General features: G+C 39.6%; 1 protein-coding gene across 1 annotated transcript in view; it reads right to left on the bottom strand.

The window, feature by feature from the left end:
• frmpd1a (FERM and PDZ domain containing 1a) overlaps positions 1-20,005 on the bottom strand; it is a 60,979-nt gene that overhangs the window by 26,805 nt on the left and 14,169 nt on the right. Inside the window, exons 3-7 of the mRNA XM_087842112.1 lie at positions 10,535-10,657; positions 10,072-10,235; positions 4,728-4,830; positions 4,545-4,590; positions 389-493 (exon numbers count right to left, since the gene is read on the bottom strand). Coding sequence (XP_087698238.1) covers positions 389-493; positions 4,545-4,590; positions 4,728-4,830; positions 10,072-10,235; positions 10,535-10,653 — 537 coding nt within the window. The 5' untranslated portion in view covers positions 10,654-10,657. The remainder of the gene's footprint in view (positions 1-388; positions 494-4,544; positions 4,591-4,727; positions 4,831-10,071; positions 10,236-10,534; positions 10,658-20,005) is intronic.

The following is a 20,005-nucleotide window of genomic DNA, read 5'->3' as shown; positions in this document are numbered from 1 at the left end:
CCCTAATCAAGACTGTAGTACACTGATGCTTCTCTATATTAAATCAGTCTATAATATTTGCATCCTGAACACAACGCAGAAAGAAATAACACGAAGAATTATTAATAACAGACGTAAATGCAAATAGCTGTCATCAGATTTGATCACCCAGACCGTGTAGAGCTGGTTTACATGGGGTGTTAATGACTCCTGTGCACTGATGTAAATGTGGAGAGCTGAGCATGATCTATTACCATCACATGACATTTCTGTAAAACTTCAAATGTGACAACATCTATCCACAATCACATAAGCTGTCTCAGAGACACAATGATACACTACAGAGGCAGCCAGAGGATTTAAAGTTGGCAGTGCTAAGAATAGCTGCATAGTATATTTTCAAACTCACCTGTGTGTGTCCGTTAACTTCCACCTCCTCAGCAAAGTGGACTTTCACAGGGTTGGACCTGAGCTTGGCCCTCTTCTCCGGTGTGATAAATGATGACTTTGGGCCCTGTGAGAAATACGAGTCAATGAGCTGTGAAGCAGTTTCTCACAGGATACGTATGTTCTCTTTCTTTCTTATAATCTAATCAGGGCTGGAATTGGTGCAGTGCAGTGATGCACGAATACATATAAGGACATTATAAGACACTTTGTTTTTTCAAGCTGTAGTTTAAACAAGCACTTATAACATGGAGTTGAGTTTCATATATAAGACACACACATATATCTATCTATATATATATATCTCTATATATATCTAGATATATATCTAGATATATATATATATATATATATATATATATATATATATAAAACATTCAAGGTTATAAATGACCACTGTTTGCTACTGTTGTTCTTTATAACATGTAACAACACTAATATGTAAAAAAATGTCTAAAAGGTTCATGAATGTGATGATTGTAATATTGGTCATCACATCACAGCATCATGATAAATAGGCTGAAGGACTTGTTTGGGATTACTGGTGTTGTTTTAAAATGGTTTATGTCGTATCTATCTGAGAGATCCTTTACTGTCTGTATGAATCATGTGTTGTCTGAAACATCAGTTCTGCCTTCTGGGGTACCTCAAGGATCTGTTTTAGGTCCTATTCTCTTTTTGCTGTATATACTCCCTCTAGGCCAAATTATCAGACTTTACAATAATATTTCTTATCCTCTCTATGCTGATGACTTTCAGTTATACTGTTCTTTCAAAGCTTCTGAGTTTTATAAATTGTCTTGTTTAAATAATTTTCTGTCAGAAATCAAACAATGGTTAATGACAACTTCCTCCAGTTAAATGCAGATAAAACAGAAACTTTGATTATTGCACCTGATCACATGCTCTCAGAAATTAAGCAGCATATCAGTTTTTTTAGACCCTTCATTTCAGTCGAGTCTCAGAAACTTGGGTGTTATATTTGACAGTTCGACGTCTCTTGAGAAACACTGTAAACAACTTGTCCGGAACTGTTTTTATCATTTAAGAAACATTTCTAAACTCAGACTACTGGTGTCAAAGGCAGAACTTGAGATGATTATTCATGCTTTTATCTCTTCTCGTTTGAATTATTGTAACGGTCTTTTTACTTGTCTCAACAAATTAGCTCTGGATCGCCTTCAGTCTGTACAGAATGCAGCGGCAAGACTTTTAACTGGTACAAACAAGAGGTTACACATTACTCCACTTCTGGCTTCTCTTCATTGGTTGCCAGTAAATTTTAGGGTTCATTTTAAAATTTTAGTTGTAACTTTTAAAGCTCCCCAGTATATCTCTGAACTGTTGAAACCTCATGCTTCATCTCGAGCACTTAGGTCTTCAGGTCAGAGGCTACTGGTGGTCCCACGTACTAGGTTTAAAACACGTGGGGATCGGGCTTTTCAGGCACTGGCACCGAGGCTGTGGAACTCCCTGCCGTTGTCTTTACGCTGTCTAGACTCTACTGACTCCTTTAAAAAGCAGCTGAAGACATTTTTATACAAACAGGCTTTTAATTAATTTTAACTTGCATGTCTGATCTTATTGTGAAGCACTTTGTGATTTTTATCTGTGAAATGTGCTATATAAATAAATTTTACTTACTTACTTACTTACATAAAAGTTATTCATATGCCTCCTATGAAAACTGTCTGGAAGATGTTTGCTAATTTAGCTTTCACCACAGTTTATAAACCAGTATGGCTCTGGTGTCTTTATTTACAGTGGTGCAGAATCAAACAAAGCGGTGTCTGATCTCTACCAATAAATATCTGCATATGAATAAGCAAACTTTGCATGTACAGGAAATGCTTTTTAGTATCAGAAGCTGGTTTTCATTTGAAGTCTTGCATTCTAAGTTATCTTGACCAGTAATGTTTGAGGAAGCTTTATGTATGGATTTAAAAAGCTAATGTGCAGAGGGGAGAATATATTTTCCAAAATGAACCATCAACTTACATCTGGCAAGGATTTCTTGTTTTTTTTTTGTTGGATTTTTTTTTAATGCATTCATAAACAATGAACGATGCATGGGTCATGGCTCTTGAAACAGATAATCGTATCGCAGCGATAATGAAAAATCTGTTTCAAATCAGCAAGCTAGTAAACAGGTTCCCCACAATGAGTGATGTCTTCATCCTAAGCTGCTACGACTTAACTATGAGTGACGGTCTTTAACTACAAATCTAAACAAACGAATGTATGACTCCAAAGAATGTGGACTCATGTAACAATATTGGTTTAGGCAACGACCTCCAAAATGCAGGGTTGTCCATTACAAATACATGGCGCTAATGCAATATATTATGGATCTGTGTTTAACATTTAAAAATACTGCTTGTAAAAAATTCTCAAGCTCTTTGAGTGAATTTTGTGCTCATCGAATCATATACTGTATACAGTAGATGTTAAAACTGGAGTACTGACAGGGACTAGAAAGAGAGAGCATATTTCTCCTGTTTTGGCTTCCCTTCATTGGCTTCCTGTTAAATCCAGAATTGAATTCAAAATCCTGCTCCTCACATACAAGGTCTTAAATAATCAGGCCCCATCTTATCTTAATGACCTTGTAGTACCATATTACTCTATTAGAGCACTTCGCTCCCACTCTGCAGGCCTACTTGTTGTTCCTAGAGTATTTAAAAGTAGAATGGGAGGGAGAGCCTTCAGTTTTCAGGCCCCTCTTCTGTGGAACCAGCTTCCAGTTTGGATTCGGGAGACAGACACTATCTCTACTTTTAAGATTAGGCTTAAAACTTTCCTTTTTGCTAAAGCATATAGTTAGGGCTGGACCAGGTGACCCTGAATCCTCCCTTAGTTATGCTGCAATAGATGTAGGCTGCCGGGGGATTCCCATGATGCATTGAGTTTTTCCTTTCCAGTCACCTTTCTCACTCACTATGTATTAACAGACCTCTCTGTATTGAATCATATCTGTTATTAATCTCTGTCTCTCTTCCACAGCATGTCTTTTATCCTGTCTTCCTTCTCTCACCCCAACCGGTCGCAGCAGATGGCCGCCCCTCCCTGAGGCTGGTTCTGCCGGAGGTTTCTTCCTGTTAAAAGGGAGTTTTTCCTTCCCACTGTCGCCAAAGTGCTTGCTCATAGGGGGTCATATGATTGTTGGGCTTTTCTCTGTATCTATGAAGCACCTTGAGGCGACATTTGTTGTGATTTGGCGCTATATAAATAAAATTGAATTGAAAATTGAATTGAATTGAATATCCATACAAGTGGAAGCCTTTATATACAATTATTTTATCATAAATTTATACTGCAATATGAATCATGCTGTGTGGTAACAAAGAAAAACACATTGTTGCCTTCATTGCTGCACAACAAGTGACAGTTGGCGGATTAAAGCACTTAAAGAAACTGCCAAGCAATTCTCTTATCTCACTGTCTAATTATAACAGAAAAATCTCTTTTAATCGTGGTTCAAACTCTTGTTTTCACAGAGACGAATATTTTCTAAGAAATGCTGCTAATTCCTTAGAGTTCAGTAATTATTTCTTGGGGGAGCTGTGAGCTATGAAACACACAGCAGAGGCGCTTCCATCACCAAAGTGCTGATGCAGCCATTTATTTACTGATCTATTTCACCTCAGTGCAAACACATACGTCAACTTCACCAATACAGGCTGAGGTCCACAAAGTGTGCCCGCGCACACGCACAGTTTGACCGATGACGGATGTGTGTGCAGAAGAAGAACTGCCAGTTTGAATGTGTGGATTCTGTACTATGGTGTCACAGTTAATGGGGATATAGCGGTGAGACCCTGAGGACAGGACTGTTGTAAACAAGGATGCCTGATCCCAAGGTATCTGAATAAGTTTGCTGACAGGCTTCCATACATAAAAACAATGTATATGGACAGTATGTAGTCACGTGTGCACACAGTAGACACATTGTGCAAGTGTGCTTTTACTACCTAATGAAAACAGGAAACAAGAAATACATTAAGTTCATCTAAAGTGCTGCTGGAAGAGGACCAGCCATTATCCACTTAACTGTAAGTCTGTTTGTGCTGTGTATGTCTTTGAAGTGTGTTTCTCTTTGATAGATAGGGCAGACTCACCAGCATTGTTCTGAGTACCGTCATAGTCAACGTATCTGGGCACTCCCTGAAAAAAAAAGTACAGAAAGCGAGGGTGTTAAGATGACACATGGTATGCATTGCTTAATTTTAAATAACTGCAGAGTATGTACCAATCATCATGCATATGCATGTGCGTTTGTGAATGCAGCTGTCTGTGCAGACCTGATTATCTCAGTAGCTTGCTCCGGGGTCAGGTCATCGACAGAGACGTTATTGATCTTCACAAGCTGGTCGCCAGGGACGAGCCGACCATCTGCAGGCCCACCTGCACACACAAAATGTCCTTGTGTTGTCGTGCCCGAGGGTGTTCAATCAGCCTGCGCTCATACTGCAACTGGCGCTGCTGACAGGCTGTAGCTTGTATTCTAGTGATTTCCTTTCATCTCACTCAGTGCATAATTTTTCATACAGCCATCCAAATCTAACTGCGGGACGACCAATCATTGTGCTTCCAATTTTGGGCACATATAACAACTGTGCTATCTTCATCTCATTTACTGTACTTCTCAGTACCGACATGAAATTTTATTTATCATCTCTATAATCCAAAAACGATTGGCTGCTGTCGGCGCTGCTGACGACATCTGTTATCTTTGTCCTTTGGGTGAATGGACATGTAAATGTGTTTCAGTGGCGATCAAAAGCTATAATTAGAAGCACAGATTATATTCAACTACTACACATTATTGCTGCTGCTGTGCCTTTGAACTCTGCATGTTAAACTATGCTCTGGTTGAACTGGTACAAGATAGACCATAGACTGCATATAATAGCAACTTCAGTTAGAGCTGTGCTACTTTAAGCTCAGTGTTTTCCCCACGGCTGATTTGGTGTTTTAAAGTCAGGCGTGACAAGCAAAGGGTGGATGTGAATGAGAAACAAAAAAAAAAAAGATGCTGCACTCTCATAGGGTAGTGACTTGTCAATCACATCCCACAGCATGTCTTGCTTTATCATCGCTTTTAACTCTAACGGGAACAGAATGCACATTACATCATATTCCATAAAACTAGACACTAGCAAACATGATAAAAAAAAATCATTTGAAATTTGTTTACTGTGTTCACAAATGTTTTCAGAAGCTCCGTCTGTGATTTCGGCTAAGAAATAAAACTGCAATCGATCTGACCGGCTAACAGGAAAGCAAAAGAACTAAGCCTCAGATCACAAATAGCATACGTGAATCTATTCTAAGGGACATCCATCATCTCTGTTACTTATTAATAAACCATATCATCCGCCAACATGTGTTTATTCTGTACATCAGGTAACCATATAATTCAGAGAAAGCATTGAATACTAGTATGTTCTCAAAATTAAATAACTCTAAAATAAACATAGACAGATGTGGGCGATATTGATGGGCCTATCGAATAATGGATTCATATTTCACAGTCAAGATGCTGCAACACGTGCCGCAGACAGACGGACAGACGGACAGGGAGAACGAATTGAGCCAAGACTCGGTGGGGCCACTGGAGACATGAGCAACAGCATCTTTATGCGTGTGTGTGTGTGTCTGTGTGTGTGTGTGTGTGTGTGTGTGCGTCTGACAGGCAGAAACAGATGGTGACCAAGAGGACAAGAGAAAGAAGGTAATCTGACTCTGGACCTCAGGGGGATTCAGACCCATGCGCTTTTCTAGGAGAAATAAATGTAGGATATAATACAGATATGCTTTTAATAGCAATAACTGTTGTTTAGTTACATTTCAGTGTTTCTTTTCAGAGTCTGTATGTTACAGTATTTCATATCCCATCTTTGTACTTTAGGATGCATAAAGAAACCATGTAGTTTTTATTTCTTGAAATTTTGAAGTCATCAGGCTGCTGACCACATGATAACTTTTCTACTATTTCAGATCTGTGACAATGTTGGCTCACAGAATAACGCTTCAGACACACAAGCCTGGAGAAACTACTAAAAACCTCTGTGTAATGGTTTTGGTTGCTATTCACAGAGCATCTGTGAATATTTCACCATTTCTTCTGTAGGTGCAGGATGGTGCCATTATCTGTCCAACGCTATCAAAAATGCACAATCTGATATCCTCGTGTTGGTGTTGTTCCCAGATCATCATACTAAAGGTTGTTCCAGGATCAACATTGCAAGTGACCAATCAGAATGTTATGATGTCATACTTTTGCGACTTCGGGAAAAACCGGCGTAAAACAAAAAACTGTACTTAAGCTGCGAGAAACCGCCTTTGTCCACCAATCAACGGACCCTAACCCTGACCTTAACCCTTTAATAAACGCTAAGCAGAATTGATATTGTCCTTGCAACATTGGAATTTCATAAATGCACGAATGGGTTGGTGCACAAAAGAATAACGTCACAATAATGTGATTGGTCACTTGCAATGTTGAACCTGGAACAACATTTTCATGATGATCTGGGAACAACACCAACACGACGATATCAGATCATCCATCAAAAATGGTATATCCAGTATTTTCCTGGGTGTCAGTATTGAGTATGAAACTCTATAGCTGTGTCCCAAAACGTCAGCTGCATCCTCCGGAGGCCGCATTTGAAGGCCGATTACGTCACAGCCAGGCGACGAAGGCTGTCCCAATTCGTCGAGTCCTTCAAAAGCGGCTGACAAATGCGTCGTTCATTTCCCTGATTCTGAAGGATGGGTCGGGTGTGTCCTTCGTGGCCCACCATATCCCAGAAACTTTTAACATATTTTCAGGTGAGAAAGTAGCTGTGTAAACTTCAAATATCTGCTTGGTTCATCAAGACATTGCATATTTGCAAAAGTGCGCCGACGTTTTCGGAGACGACTGTTACCCACCCGCTCAATAGCTAGCCGGGGGGTTCAATGGTCACTTGAGCCGGCGAGAGCAGCGGACTCCCAGCTTCATTGTTTTCGGACCCCCGCTGTCTTTCGCTACTCAGGTTAAACATGATACATAAGTCACTTGGATAAGTCACTTTTTTCAGTGTTTTATTTGTTCCGGAGTCAATCGGTTTGGCTGAGATCAAAGTTATTAGATTAAATAAAACTTTATTAATCCATCGGGTGGGTTCCTCTGGGATTTTCACACAGCTGAATACACGTCAAACAGAAAACTGATTAAACAGAAGTGTGAGACGGTTGAGAATTTACGCCAGTGTCCTGTTATATTTTAGATAGCAAGAAGCAGACGGCCGAGTTTATTAAACTCCACCGACACAGCGGTGACGCAAATCTAAAGGCTAGACCGTCCCATTTCACAGCCTCGCACTTCCAGCCTTCTCGGTCTTCGAAGGACCCAGCCCACGTAGACCGTGAAGGCGGAGTCCTCTGAAGGATGCAGCCGACGTTTTGGGACACAGCTTATGTTATGACAACCCTGTTTGTTCTCTTCAAGAACATGATAGCACAATTTGCAATGTTGCAGCTGGACAAACATAAGAAAAGATGTCTTTTTTGACAGAGCCCAAATATGCTTAGGTGTAATTCACAGTGACAAGTTTGCCAAAAAACAAACAATTAATCAGCACAAACACTTTACACCAACAGCCAGCGATTTGGGCTTGTTTTGCAGTCACAGGATCTGGGCATTTTGAGGTCACTAAGTCAATCACGAACTCCTTTGAATAACAAAGTATTCTAGAGTCAAATATGAGGCCATCCGTCCGACAGCTAAAGCTCAGACAAAAGTGGGTCATCCAACAGGCCAATGATCCAAAGCACAAAAGCAAGTCTGCAAGAGAATGGCTGAAAAAGAAGAAAGGTGTTCCAATGACCCATTGACTGAAAAAAATGCAATACAGTGAAAATAAAGTTACAACCTGACGGAGCAAACTGAGAAAAACAAAACATGGTTGAGCCACTCTGATGTGGTGGGATCTTAAGAGAGCTGCAAATCTAAAATATTTCTTAAATTAATTGAAAGAAGAGTGGACTAACTCCTCCACAATGATCTGAGAGACTGATAAAGTCATACAGACAACAACTACTTAAAAAGATTCCTGCTAATAGTGGTTCTACACGCTACTGAATCATGGAGTGCACTCGGTACTTCACAAAATTGTATAGATTCTATGATAAATCTCTTTCACAAATACTTCCTTTTTTTAAAATATGCACAACAATTTTGAATAGTGTCACCAAACCGAAATAAAATCTGTTGTGCTGTTGAAGTTAAAATTTTTTCATCCAGTTATATATTTATCATTTTCCTTTTTATTTTTTGTGATTAATAGTGTGGCATAAAACATTTCTGTATACGTTTATTAAACGTCAGACTTAAAAGAAACTGATTAAAGGAGAGATTTCACCTCTGCTTTAGAAGTGATTTATAGCAGACTATTGCCAGAGGGAAAAACACGAGGTTCTGACTGAGGAAGCCTTTTGTGCAGCATGTGCTGGCAAATCCTTACATCTCTGTAAATTAATTTAGTTAAGAGGACTGATTTAAGGTTTCCAACCACACCCCGCAGCTGCATACACATTCCACGTCTTTGAAACCCGAACCATACTTCTAATCTTAGTCATATCCGTCTATTGCATATCAGGCATTTGCCTGGAAGTGATTCTTGGAGACAGTGCATGTGCTCCCTGGGCTAAAAACTCCATCTTCCTTGAATCCTTCCAAATGTGTTTTGGAACACAAACACATAAGCACCACAGTTCATTTCCTCTGTTAATATAATTTTGTGTGCATGTATGCAGTATCTGCTGCCTTGGAGGCTTCACTTTTGTCAGTTTGTGTTGCACAGTACACTGGCCAGAGGCCTGCAGGGGTCTGGCACAGCTCCACGCCTTCATTTGCTGAGGAGATTTACGTTATGCAAAATAAGGGCATGGTTCTAGAGACAACAGGGAGAATGAGCCAAACAATGTTCTGTTCCTGAGAGAACTGTATATACAGTATTTTACCTCCTAACCATCACAGCCTCGTTGTCAGTAAAGCTTTTAGTCCTAAACATATTAGTAATAGCAGCTTACACAAGCATAAAGTAGAATAAAACCAGAGGTGCATTAAATCGTGATTCTGTAGGTTTACATGCCAAAATCCTTTAATTTATGCTGTGGCTGTGGAATTACTTGTTCTTTGCTACTCTCCACTCATGAGGTGTACAGTGGCTAATGCTGTCGTAAGTTTTCACCTACAGAAAGAATAATAAAGGTGTGATTTTAGGTGGGAGACATTGACAAAGTGCTAGAGCTCTGCAGACTGTGGCGATAGAAATTGACTCTTGGCAGGTAGGATGAAGTCTCTGTGGGAGAAGAAGCCTAAGCTGGTGAAGAGGTTCCTATAGCAGGGCTCAGATGAACATGCAGTATCAGCTTTAAAACAAAAGGCCCTGATTCAAACTAATAATGCACTCCTTCTACTCCCAAGGTAGTGAAAAGTGCTGCAGTAGATTTGGGGACAAGAGGGCTACAGATCACTGCATAGAATAGCTTTTTATAAACACGACGAGGTTTAGTATAGAGACCCATTTGATTTAAAGATCAGAAATCTGTGTCACGGCTATTTCCTTAGAACTGTGCTGTTGCAAACGTTACCTGGGGTGACCTCCTCCACCAGAATCGGGTTCTGGGAGGAAAGCGTGAGGCCATGAGAGTTGAGGTTTGGGTCGCGCTGGATCTGAATATTGAAGCGGAAGGGATAATTCCTCTGGTCAGAGCTACTGGACTCTGCTGTCTTCCCTTCTGCTGCAGCCCGATCCCTGCAGGAGTAATTCAGGAGTGACATCTTACTGCAGTATCTGTATTTCTGACAGAGCAGTACTACTGTGAGCAGCCTTATATTTGTGGGGATAACAAAAACAAGGAAATAATTGTGAAAAGTCACAAATTAAAGCATTAATTTATTTGTTACTGGATGAGAGAACCTGTTTTAGAAGGCTTTACAAATATGGGCTTCCTTTGATGATGACTGTAGACAGGTGCATGTCAAGGCAAAATATATCAAAGATAGTAAAAATGGTAAAATAATGGATTTATACATAAAAAAAAGACATAATACCTGCTCAGAGAGTGAGATCTGCTGCCCAAGTCTCTGGACCGTCTCAGCCATCGTCCCACTACCTGCTCTACTCGGCTGGTCCTGCGAGACGGGGAGCGGCTCCTGTCCTGCACCTCCATTTACCTGGCAGGGGTTGTAAATCAAAGGAGCCATTTGTGTCGTAGATTTAGTTAAATGGCTCCACATTAAACAAATATGCAATGCACAATGTAAATGTTTCATAAAAGAATCTAAACAGGAGGCTGGAGAGCTTCCCGGTTGTTTTCCCTCCAGGTGAACGTGACAAACAAGCCTAAGACCACAAGCACCGTTTACAAAAGTGTGCAAACAAAAGAGGCAATACCTGGCAAAGCTGCAGCACATGTTTGACTAGAATGAAATGTAAGAATGTAAGCCCTTAATCACTCTCATGACAGGAGAGACAATCCCTCTTCAGCCAGAGCTCCAGGGAGCTGGTCAGAGTTACAGTTTTCAGCTTTTGTTGCTTCGTGTTAAAGAAAGCCCAGCTGCAACACTAAGACTGCACTCCACATGCAAACAATCCTGCACATGGCATTTGTGTGCTTATGCGTAAACCTGTGCTGTGATATGATGATGTTAGGGGTACAAATCAGACTCTATTACATTCGTGTATGCAGAATACAAATTCAATGAAAACACCCTGCAAAAAAATAAAGGAAAAACAGTAAGTGGAGACACAGTACACACACACACACACACGCACACACACACTGGGTATTAGATAATTAATATTTCAGCTGAGGCCGGCAATGATGTTACTTGTTGCATCATGCTACTTAAAAGGCTCTTAGCCCGAATTATGAACCAATCACTTACTGCATGGTGCCTCAATAAACATCAATATTGGTAGTTTATCATTCCAATAACAATGGTGTTTCCCTTAAATATGTCCCTGTTGTGTTGCTGTAAGACAGGTGTGGTACTTATAAATGATTGTTGGTTGGTGAGAGAGATGTAATGGACATGGGACACCTCTGGCGTCTGCGGGGCTCGGTCAGACTAATGCACGGGCCTATGATGCAATACTAAGTTAATGGGCCTCTGTGGAGCCATACAGTATTTGAGGTAATACAATATCAGCTTACATGCATGTGTGAGCTCATTAAGACCTACAGACTTGGGGAAATCTCTACAATTTTGGACATTCTAGCTTTTGTTTTGTGCAAAAACCCGTGCAAAAGTTGAGTCAGTTCTAAGAAGAATGTTAAGCAGGCTAAAAAAAAAAAAAAAAAAAAAAAGAGTAAGAATGGCATTTTTCTTCCTGACAATTCCCTCTGCAACATGTCAGCAAAGAAAAGCAGCATGACATCACTTTGCTGACACAGAATATCAAGTTCTGCTGCTGATGCCTCGTAACAGTTGAATGAAAGTTAAAATACACGTTTCCTCAAAACAGGGGTTCTGGATTGTCTCTCTAATGGCTGCACCTTACAAAAGTGGTCACAAAACATTTACTCATGCTGCAGGCAGTCAATTTTGGTGTTCGTAAAGCAGATCTCCACCCTATGCATCTCTTACATGCCGCTATAAAATCCAGTGCAGGCAGATGATAGTCGCAAAAGGAAATGTTGCATTCAGTGAAGCAACGGGGTGAGAAAAACAAGATCAGGCATCAGTAACTGTAGTCTTGACAGCAATTAAGTCAGGCACATCATGAACAGGAGGAGCTGAGGTAAAGGTGGGTTACAAAGTGGTCTGAAGAGGAGGCGAGCTACACAACTTAAATAGCTCAAACTACATGAGATTTGTAGTGGATGTGTAGGAAATATCATCTGAAACATTACAGATTACAGATCTGCTTTTATCATGTAAATGGATCATGTGCCTACATAAAATAACAGTTCCATAGGTTGGGCTCCACTGATACAATTAAATGTAACACATTTAATTAAATTAATTAAATGTAACAATTGTGTGATGTAAGGTGTATCCATTGTCTTTTAAGAAAAGTAACAGGTTTTCAAAAAGCCTAAATGTAGCACCTGACAGCTAACAGCTACAGCATGCAGATGCACATCTACATGCTGTAGCTGTTAGCTGTCACCCAGTGGCAGTGTTGATACTGCGTGGAATGTGGACCAGTATATTTGTGCTACATGTGCTCCTGTTTGTGCCATTGTTGGTCCTTTGTTAGCCCCTGCCACAGAAAAGACAACAGTCACCATATTTGAAGAACTTCTCGGTGATAGAGTGCCATTTCATAGCTCTTCTTCTGTGGTTCCCTTTTGTTTCAATTTTCAACCAATCAGGATTCTACCTATGCACAACGCTGTGTTGGCTTTTTGGAGGAGTGCACACAAGTGAGTGTCCACCACCTCTGCACTGGCCGAATTCCCACAATCCCTCTTTCTGCACAACCAAAGAGCTATGCAAACGGAAACCAACATGGGACCATAAATCTGGCTTCCCTCACTCCCTAACCACACATACACAAGTACGGACACATACACGCACGCACATACACACACATATACAGAAAACCTTCCTCCCAGATGACTGAAGCAGTCAGACAAAGACCTGGGCATTAGCTGATACCTTATACCCCCTTCACATCCTTACAGGCTGAACCTACTGACTATGACTGGGCAAGAGATTCTCTGACAGTAAGCATTCATGGAGAATCACCTTACTTACTATGAATGATACAGGGGTGAATGAAAAAGTGAACAAATGAATGAATGACTGATTTATTTTAGAAATGTATTAATGATAATGATTTCATATAGAATAAATGAGTAACTGGACAGGTTGATGAATGGATAAGGAGAAACTCTGAATGGAACAATGATGTAAAGCACAGTTAGTCCTGTGACAAGATGATGAGCAGAAGGATGGATCAATTAATGAATAAAGTTTGGACTCAGAGATGTAATCAATGAGTGAATAATCTCACAAGGCCTTCCCAGTGAGCAGCTGCAGGAAGGAATTTCCCCCAGATGGGCGTAATGATGGACATAGAGGAAACAAAAGATTAGAGAGAGGAGATGGGAGGAAATGTGTGACAAGTACAGGAAACTAAATGAAAGGGCAGAAGACAGGCAAGTGTGATAGAAGGTGAGACAGGAGGCGGGCTTAGTGATGAAAGTAGTGAGTGACATAAGAAGACAGCAGTGGCTCCTGGGGGATCTTGACTCATAAGTACATTATCCATCCATCTGTCTGCGAATAACTCTTTCCTCCTCTCGTTCCCTCTGTTCTCATCCAATCGGCACCTCACTTCTCGCTATTCCATATCACACTCTACTGATTTGCTTCATCTGCAGTATCTCACTTCTCAGGTTGCACAGACCCAAAACAGACTAACCCAAGTACCGCAGCAGCACAGAGATCACACAAGTTAAATGGTTACATAAGAAAAGGTACAGACCCCGAGACACTGAAGTAATGGATTTACAGAGCAGTGACTTACTTCTAAAAGTAGATTAATCAGGGATGGATCGTAGCCAAATGTCTGTGCATTTTAAACTACAAACACTGGGACAAAGCATTCATCTACATCCAATCCCCTCTAATCCCATAAACATGGTTTCCTTCCTAAGTAGCTTTGATTGAGTATACTGATGAAGTACAAGCCCAGTGAATTAAATTCACTACAGTAAAACATAGGAAAAAATCTATTTTCCAATGGACATATTCAAGGCAGAGATCAAGGCAGGAAAGGAAACTGAGACTGTACTTTCCTCTCTCATCAATGATACGACATGTCAAATATCTCTTTCATAAATATTCTAGTTCCATTGTTAGTGTTTCAAAGCTCTAACTCCTGGTTTATCGTAATGAAAAGTTAAGAAAATAGGACTTTTATCCATTTTCAGTCGTGTGATTTGTATAGGATGGACTGTTATGAACTGAAACTACACCTCTAGATTGCTGTTCTTTAGATCTAGTTTGTTTTGCTCTACTTTACTGCACAATACAGTAAACTATGTGAATTTATCATGTGCTCATCATGGGAAATCAAATGCGTATGGTAATGTGAAAGAATGCACGGGACACTGGCATCTTGATACATCACAATTCTGCAGCAAACAGGAACAGAGTCGGAGGCTCTTGGTGTCGTAGTGGTACAAGTCACATGTCTGTCAGCTCGGGTTGTATCCTGTTTGGGAACTCTGTGTTTTGCACTTTTTACTTCTGCTTTCACTTGTTGGCAGATTAAATCTATGATAATCTTATTAACATTGAGCTAAAACATCAGCCCTGCACTTCAAAAAAATTAGGCATACCCAGTATATTTAAACACAATGAGGAGTGATCTTTTACAAGTTTCCATATGTGATGAGTTTTAAGGAGACTGCACTATACGTCAGTGTAATATTTGCTGCAGGTTGCTTATTTATTTTTATGAAATGGTCACAAAGAGTCAACAAAGAAATAGATTAGCATGAAGATTATTAAATATGCAAGAGAACATAACATAACATTTAAAAAGGGACTTCATTTAAGCGTGGATTTAAACAGAAAAATATAAAATACAGCAGTTTTTCTTGAACCGTACTTTGACATAAATACTGCTCTCACCACTGAGTTAAGTCTAAATATTGTGTGACTTTTCTTCTAGAAATGTTTTGAATAATAAGCATGTCTCATATGTGTGGTGAGTTTTCTGTGAGCTTTATGAGCAATGTGACTACTTGCTGCATGTCATGTGGCAAGTGTTTAGAGGATACTTCAGTGTGGTTTAGTCACGCACCGTCTTACAACCCAGGAAAAATATTATACCACATTATCAGTATAAAAAAGGAAAACACATATTCATGATTTTTGTAATATCGTGATATTTTGTTGACATCTTACTTGTTTGCAACGTACACTACCGGTCACAAGTTTTAGAACAGCCCAATTTTTCCAGTTATTTATTGCAGTTGAAGTTTTTCAAGTCCAATGAATAGCTAGAAACGGTACAAAGGTTAGTAGTGAACTGCCAGAGGTTAAAAAAAAAGGTAAGGTTATCTAAAACTTTAAAGTAATGTACATTTCTGAATTATACAAAAAGGCCTTTTTCAAGGAACACAAAATGGGTTAACAATTTAAAGCTGTTCTGCAGCAATGGAGGTTGATCGAGCCTTGAAAGATGGTGCTACTGATTCCTACAGGTGTTCCAACCTTTCTGGATTACTTACAACCCTCTTGGTTGGAACACACTGTGGTACCATCATTTGAACAGTATTATACTGCAGAAAGTAGTGTGTTGTAACAGAAATGGCGAGAAAAAGGCAATTAACAATGGAAGACAGACAGACAGACCATCACAACAGTTAAAATGTAGGTCTTTCCTACAGAGGAATTGCAAAAACAAAAGTCAAGGTGTCAGTGAGTACAGTTTTCTTCGCCATCAAAAGGCTCAGAAACTGGGGCAAACTCTGACAGGAAGAGTTCTGGCAGACCCAAAGCCTCAACTGAATCAGAGTTATAAAGTAAATAAAGTTATTTATTTGTAAGAACTATTTGGAATCATGTATGATTTTCGTTCCACTTCTCACATGTTCACCACTTTGTATTGATCTTTCACGTGGAATTCCAATAAAACTGATTCATGTTTGTGGCTGTAATGTGAAAAAATGTGGGAAAGTTCAAGGGCGCCGAATACTTTTGCAAGCCACTGTAAGTCTCAGTTTCAACTGTGAAGAGAAGACTTTATGCTGCAGGTTTGACAGGACAAGTTGCAGCAAGAAGGCCATTGCTAAGACATCAGAATAAGACAAAGAGGCTTGCCTGGGCCATGCAACACCGCCAATGGACTACTGAAGACTGGATGAAGGTATAATGGACTGATGAATCAAAATTTGAAATCCTCAGTTTATCACGCGGGATCTTTGTACGCCATCGAGTAGGAAAGGATGGTTCCACAGTGTGTGGCATCAACTGTCAAACTTGGAGATCAAGGGTGATGGTCTGGACTGTTTTTAATGGATCCAGGGTCGGTGACTTGTGCAGAGTAGGAGGCAGCCTCAATCAAAATGGCTAACACAGCATTCTACAGCGCCATGCAATACCATCTGGTATGCACCTAGTTGGTCAGGGGTTCGTCTTACAGCAAGATAATGACACAAAACATAAGTTCAACATAAGTTGTGTCCATCTATCCCATTTTTATTCCTGTCTGTCCATCACATGTTGCATTGTGAGGTTAGTACCTTAGTTAGGTTTGTACCTGAATCACTGTGTATAAAGATAGCCAGTAATAATGCTAAGATAATGGACCATGACCTCAAATTTGATAGTGTTAAAAAGTACGATTCCACCTCTCATCTAGTGACTTTATCTAGACTTTGATAGACTTTGCTGTTTTTGTTTTGATTCACGTAATAGCCTCTACTTAGGAAGCATCATCTTAACACAAAAACCAGGAAGCACAACCAGAATCTGTGTTGGGCTTTTTGCATTACCAAAGCAATACTTTTAGATGATCCAGATAATGGAGAGTGTTGAGAAACCACAAAGACATTTTTGTCCATGATTTTAAGACTGGCCTTAGGAGATTTACAGGTAACAGGTGCTTAAGATGCAAAAGCGACTCTCAGAACCTGCTTTAACATGTTGTTTCATTCCCATCATCTTTTATGAATGGAACTTATGCACACAGTCAGGAACTGACCTTAGGAAAATGAATAAAAAATGTTTTTACATTAATAAATAATGTATGTACAATGCAAATTTAAACAGAGTTTGGAATTTGAGCTGAAAAGACACTGTATAATTTTGTGGTTTGTCCACAACACAACAAATACGTCTATTGTACTGACAGAAACAGCATGCACTGCCAAGTATTTGCACTACCCAGTGACCTGCATGTCGTTTCTGGCAGAGTTCCAACGCAGGGCCAATCTGGCAACCCTGCTGCTGGGACAGGTGTTATGAGGTACTCGTCGTACAAAAAAATAACTTCAGGTCTACCGAATCACCTCTAAACTTGCCCACAATTAATTACATTATATTTATGACATCAATGTGAGTAAGCATGATAAACAAAATAACCAGGAACTAAGATGTGCTGTCCATGTAACTCTGTTCCTCCCTCCTTTTCACCCATGAATGTCTTGCAGCCACCCAACTACAGACCATGTCATCACTCAATCATGTGTCCCCTTCCATCTCGTTCTATTAGATTATTGCTCATGTGGGAGGAATCAGATTTCTCACATCTGTTTCTTGCTTTCTCTGTGTCTCAACGCTACTGAAAAATGGAGCTGAAAGAAGAAACCAGAAAATTGTCTATTACTGATACAATTGCTTTGTTATGTTATTTTTGATAAGTACAATCCAGTCCAGTACAATTTTTAATTCATTTTGTGATACAATGATGCTCATTTAAGACAAGCTTATTTTCTAATCCAATGCTAAAATGTGTATGTATTTATAGAACATTGTTTAGATTAACACTGCATGATGGTCTCATTTTCCTGTTGAATGACGTTTTTACCTTTGTTATTCTGTCCGTTTCCACAGAGTTAGAAGAGCTCTATCCGGTTGTTAAGTGATGACGTGATGAATCCTACTTCCGGGCCTAAAGTAGTCTGCGTTTAATATGGCTTTTGTGTTGTTAACATGTTTAATGTTTTGTATTTTCTTCTATTTAATCTCAAAAAGCTCCTAAAACAGTCAGTGATCACTGTTGACCTCCCTCGGCTTTTATTACCGCTAATCATTTATTTAAGCTCAGTTTTTAAAACCTTAGGATGTAACTACAGCCCAGCCCATGCAGCAGTATATGAATGACTAACCTCGTATTGTGGATGGATTATCTCAGTTGTTCTCCTCGCTGAAGTTTGGTCCTTTTACAGCATCCTGCCATGCGATTACATTTGTTCCTGACCACCGAGAACACTCACGTTAACTTTTATCAAGTGGAAAAAAAGTTAGCTTGTTTATATTATGCTAACATAGCTGTGTCGCTAGCGGTCACGTAGCACATCATTATATACCAGCTAGCCAAACTTCAGTAACCCTACAAACGTCACTGCTGTTTAGTTTTCTGTCTTCAATTATGTTGGAAGTGATAACAGAGCTGTACGTTTTAATTTGTTTCCAAAACCCCGCAGTCAGGACATGCTATATTGTATTTAGATAGAAGCTAGCGAGCTAACTTCCTGCTAACGTCTAACGCCGCTAAATGTCATAAATTCTGTTTTCATGGATGCCTGGATGTTAAACTCAATTGTTACACCTGGTAGAGCAGAACGCTGATCATTTTATTAAAGATGAAAGACTTTAGACTGTTTTTCAACTCTCAGTAATGCCATAGTGGTCGTTTGATATATGGACCTGCAGCAGAGTTTAGGCCCAGACACGGCTAGTGACGTCAGACTTAATGACCGGATAGTGATCCATAGGGTGTGGCCAAATCTGATGTCACATAAGAGTAAAATATGCATCTTTTAATGCATTTTTTCAATGACATGGAAGCTTCATCTTGTATAATATGTACTTGAGTTCTGATAAAAGATGCGATTCAGAAACATTTACCTTTTGCACACGATATCACTTTTGTCAAATGTTTGACTGTGCAGTAATCTGACTCTTGCTTCCACTGGAAATTGGTTAGTGGGCTTTCATCCAGACAAAAAAGGTTAAAAAAGGTTGGGTCTGTGCTGTTGTTATTGATCAGGGTCATTAGTGGCATTTTTTTTTTATATATGTCTGAAGAAAACCTTTGTGGTTAAATTTAGTTTAAAAGTCAAGTCATTTTTTAATGCTGTATGACTCCCTGAATGCATTTATGCCACAAAATGTCTACAGTTTGGTGTAGTAAAATCTGAGTTAAACATGGCCCTACAACAGACTTACCACTTGTTGAGTCCTACCTCCTGCCATAAGACCATGAGCTAGCCGGTCGATGCTTAATTATAAACTAAAATATGATTCAGGCTGTAAATGAGTAAAAAGCCACAGCTGGTGTGCTGAGCTTTTCCTCACAAATCCTCTGAAAACTATGAATAAATGTGCTGTTTGCATTTCCTAGTTTTTTAAAAATCTATTGCAAGGTTGTTTTTTCCCCCAACACTGTGATATGCAATACACACTATAATCATTACAATATTAACACAGTAATCAAATTACATATATATTAGCTCAGGTTGTTTTTTTTCCCGATAGCTGTGTCTGCTATAAAACTAGAGAAGTAAACAAAAATCTCTGCCAGAATAGTTTTACCTAATGCTGAAGCTGGGCAGGGTAAGAAATGCTGCAGGGAAACACACACACACACACAGACACACACACACACACACACACACACACACGCACACACACACACACGCACAAGCTGACTAAAGGGGCTACAGCAGCACTTCTCCTTCCCCACACTTGTGTTTTCTCATGTACATTTATTCATTCACTTTGCCGTGATAGCTATCTTTTGGTTGTTTCTTGTTTACTTTGAGTTGAGTTGATCTTCTCATTTAATTTTCCGGATTCTGCTTCCTGTTTTTCTGACGTCCTTCACCTGTG

Source organism: Neolamprologus brichardi, chromosome 6, assembly GCF_056152115.1.
Source record: "Neolamprologus brichardi isolate AB-2024 chromosome 6, ASM5615211v1, whole genome shotgun sequence".
In the NCBI taxonomy this organism is placed as follows: domain Eukaryota; kingdom Metazoa; phylum Chordata; class Actinopteri; order Cichliformes; family Cichlidae; genus Neolamprologus; species Neolamprologus brichardi.
Note: the sequence above shows the minus strand (reverse complement) of the source record. Positions and strands in the feature narration are given on the sequence as shown.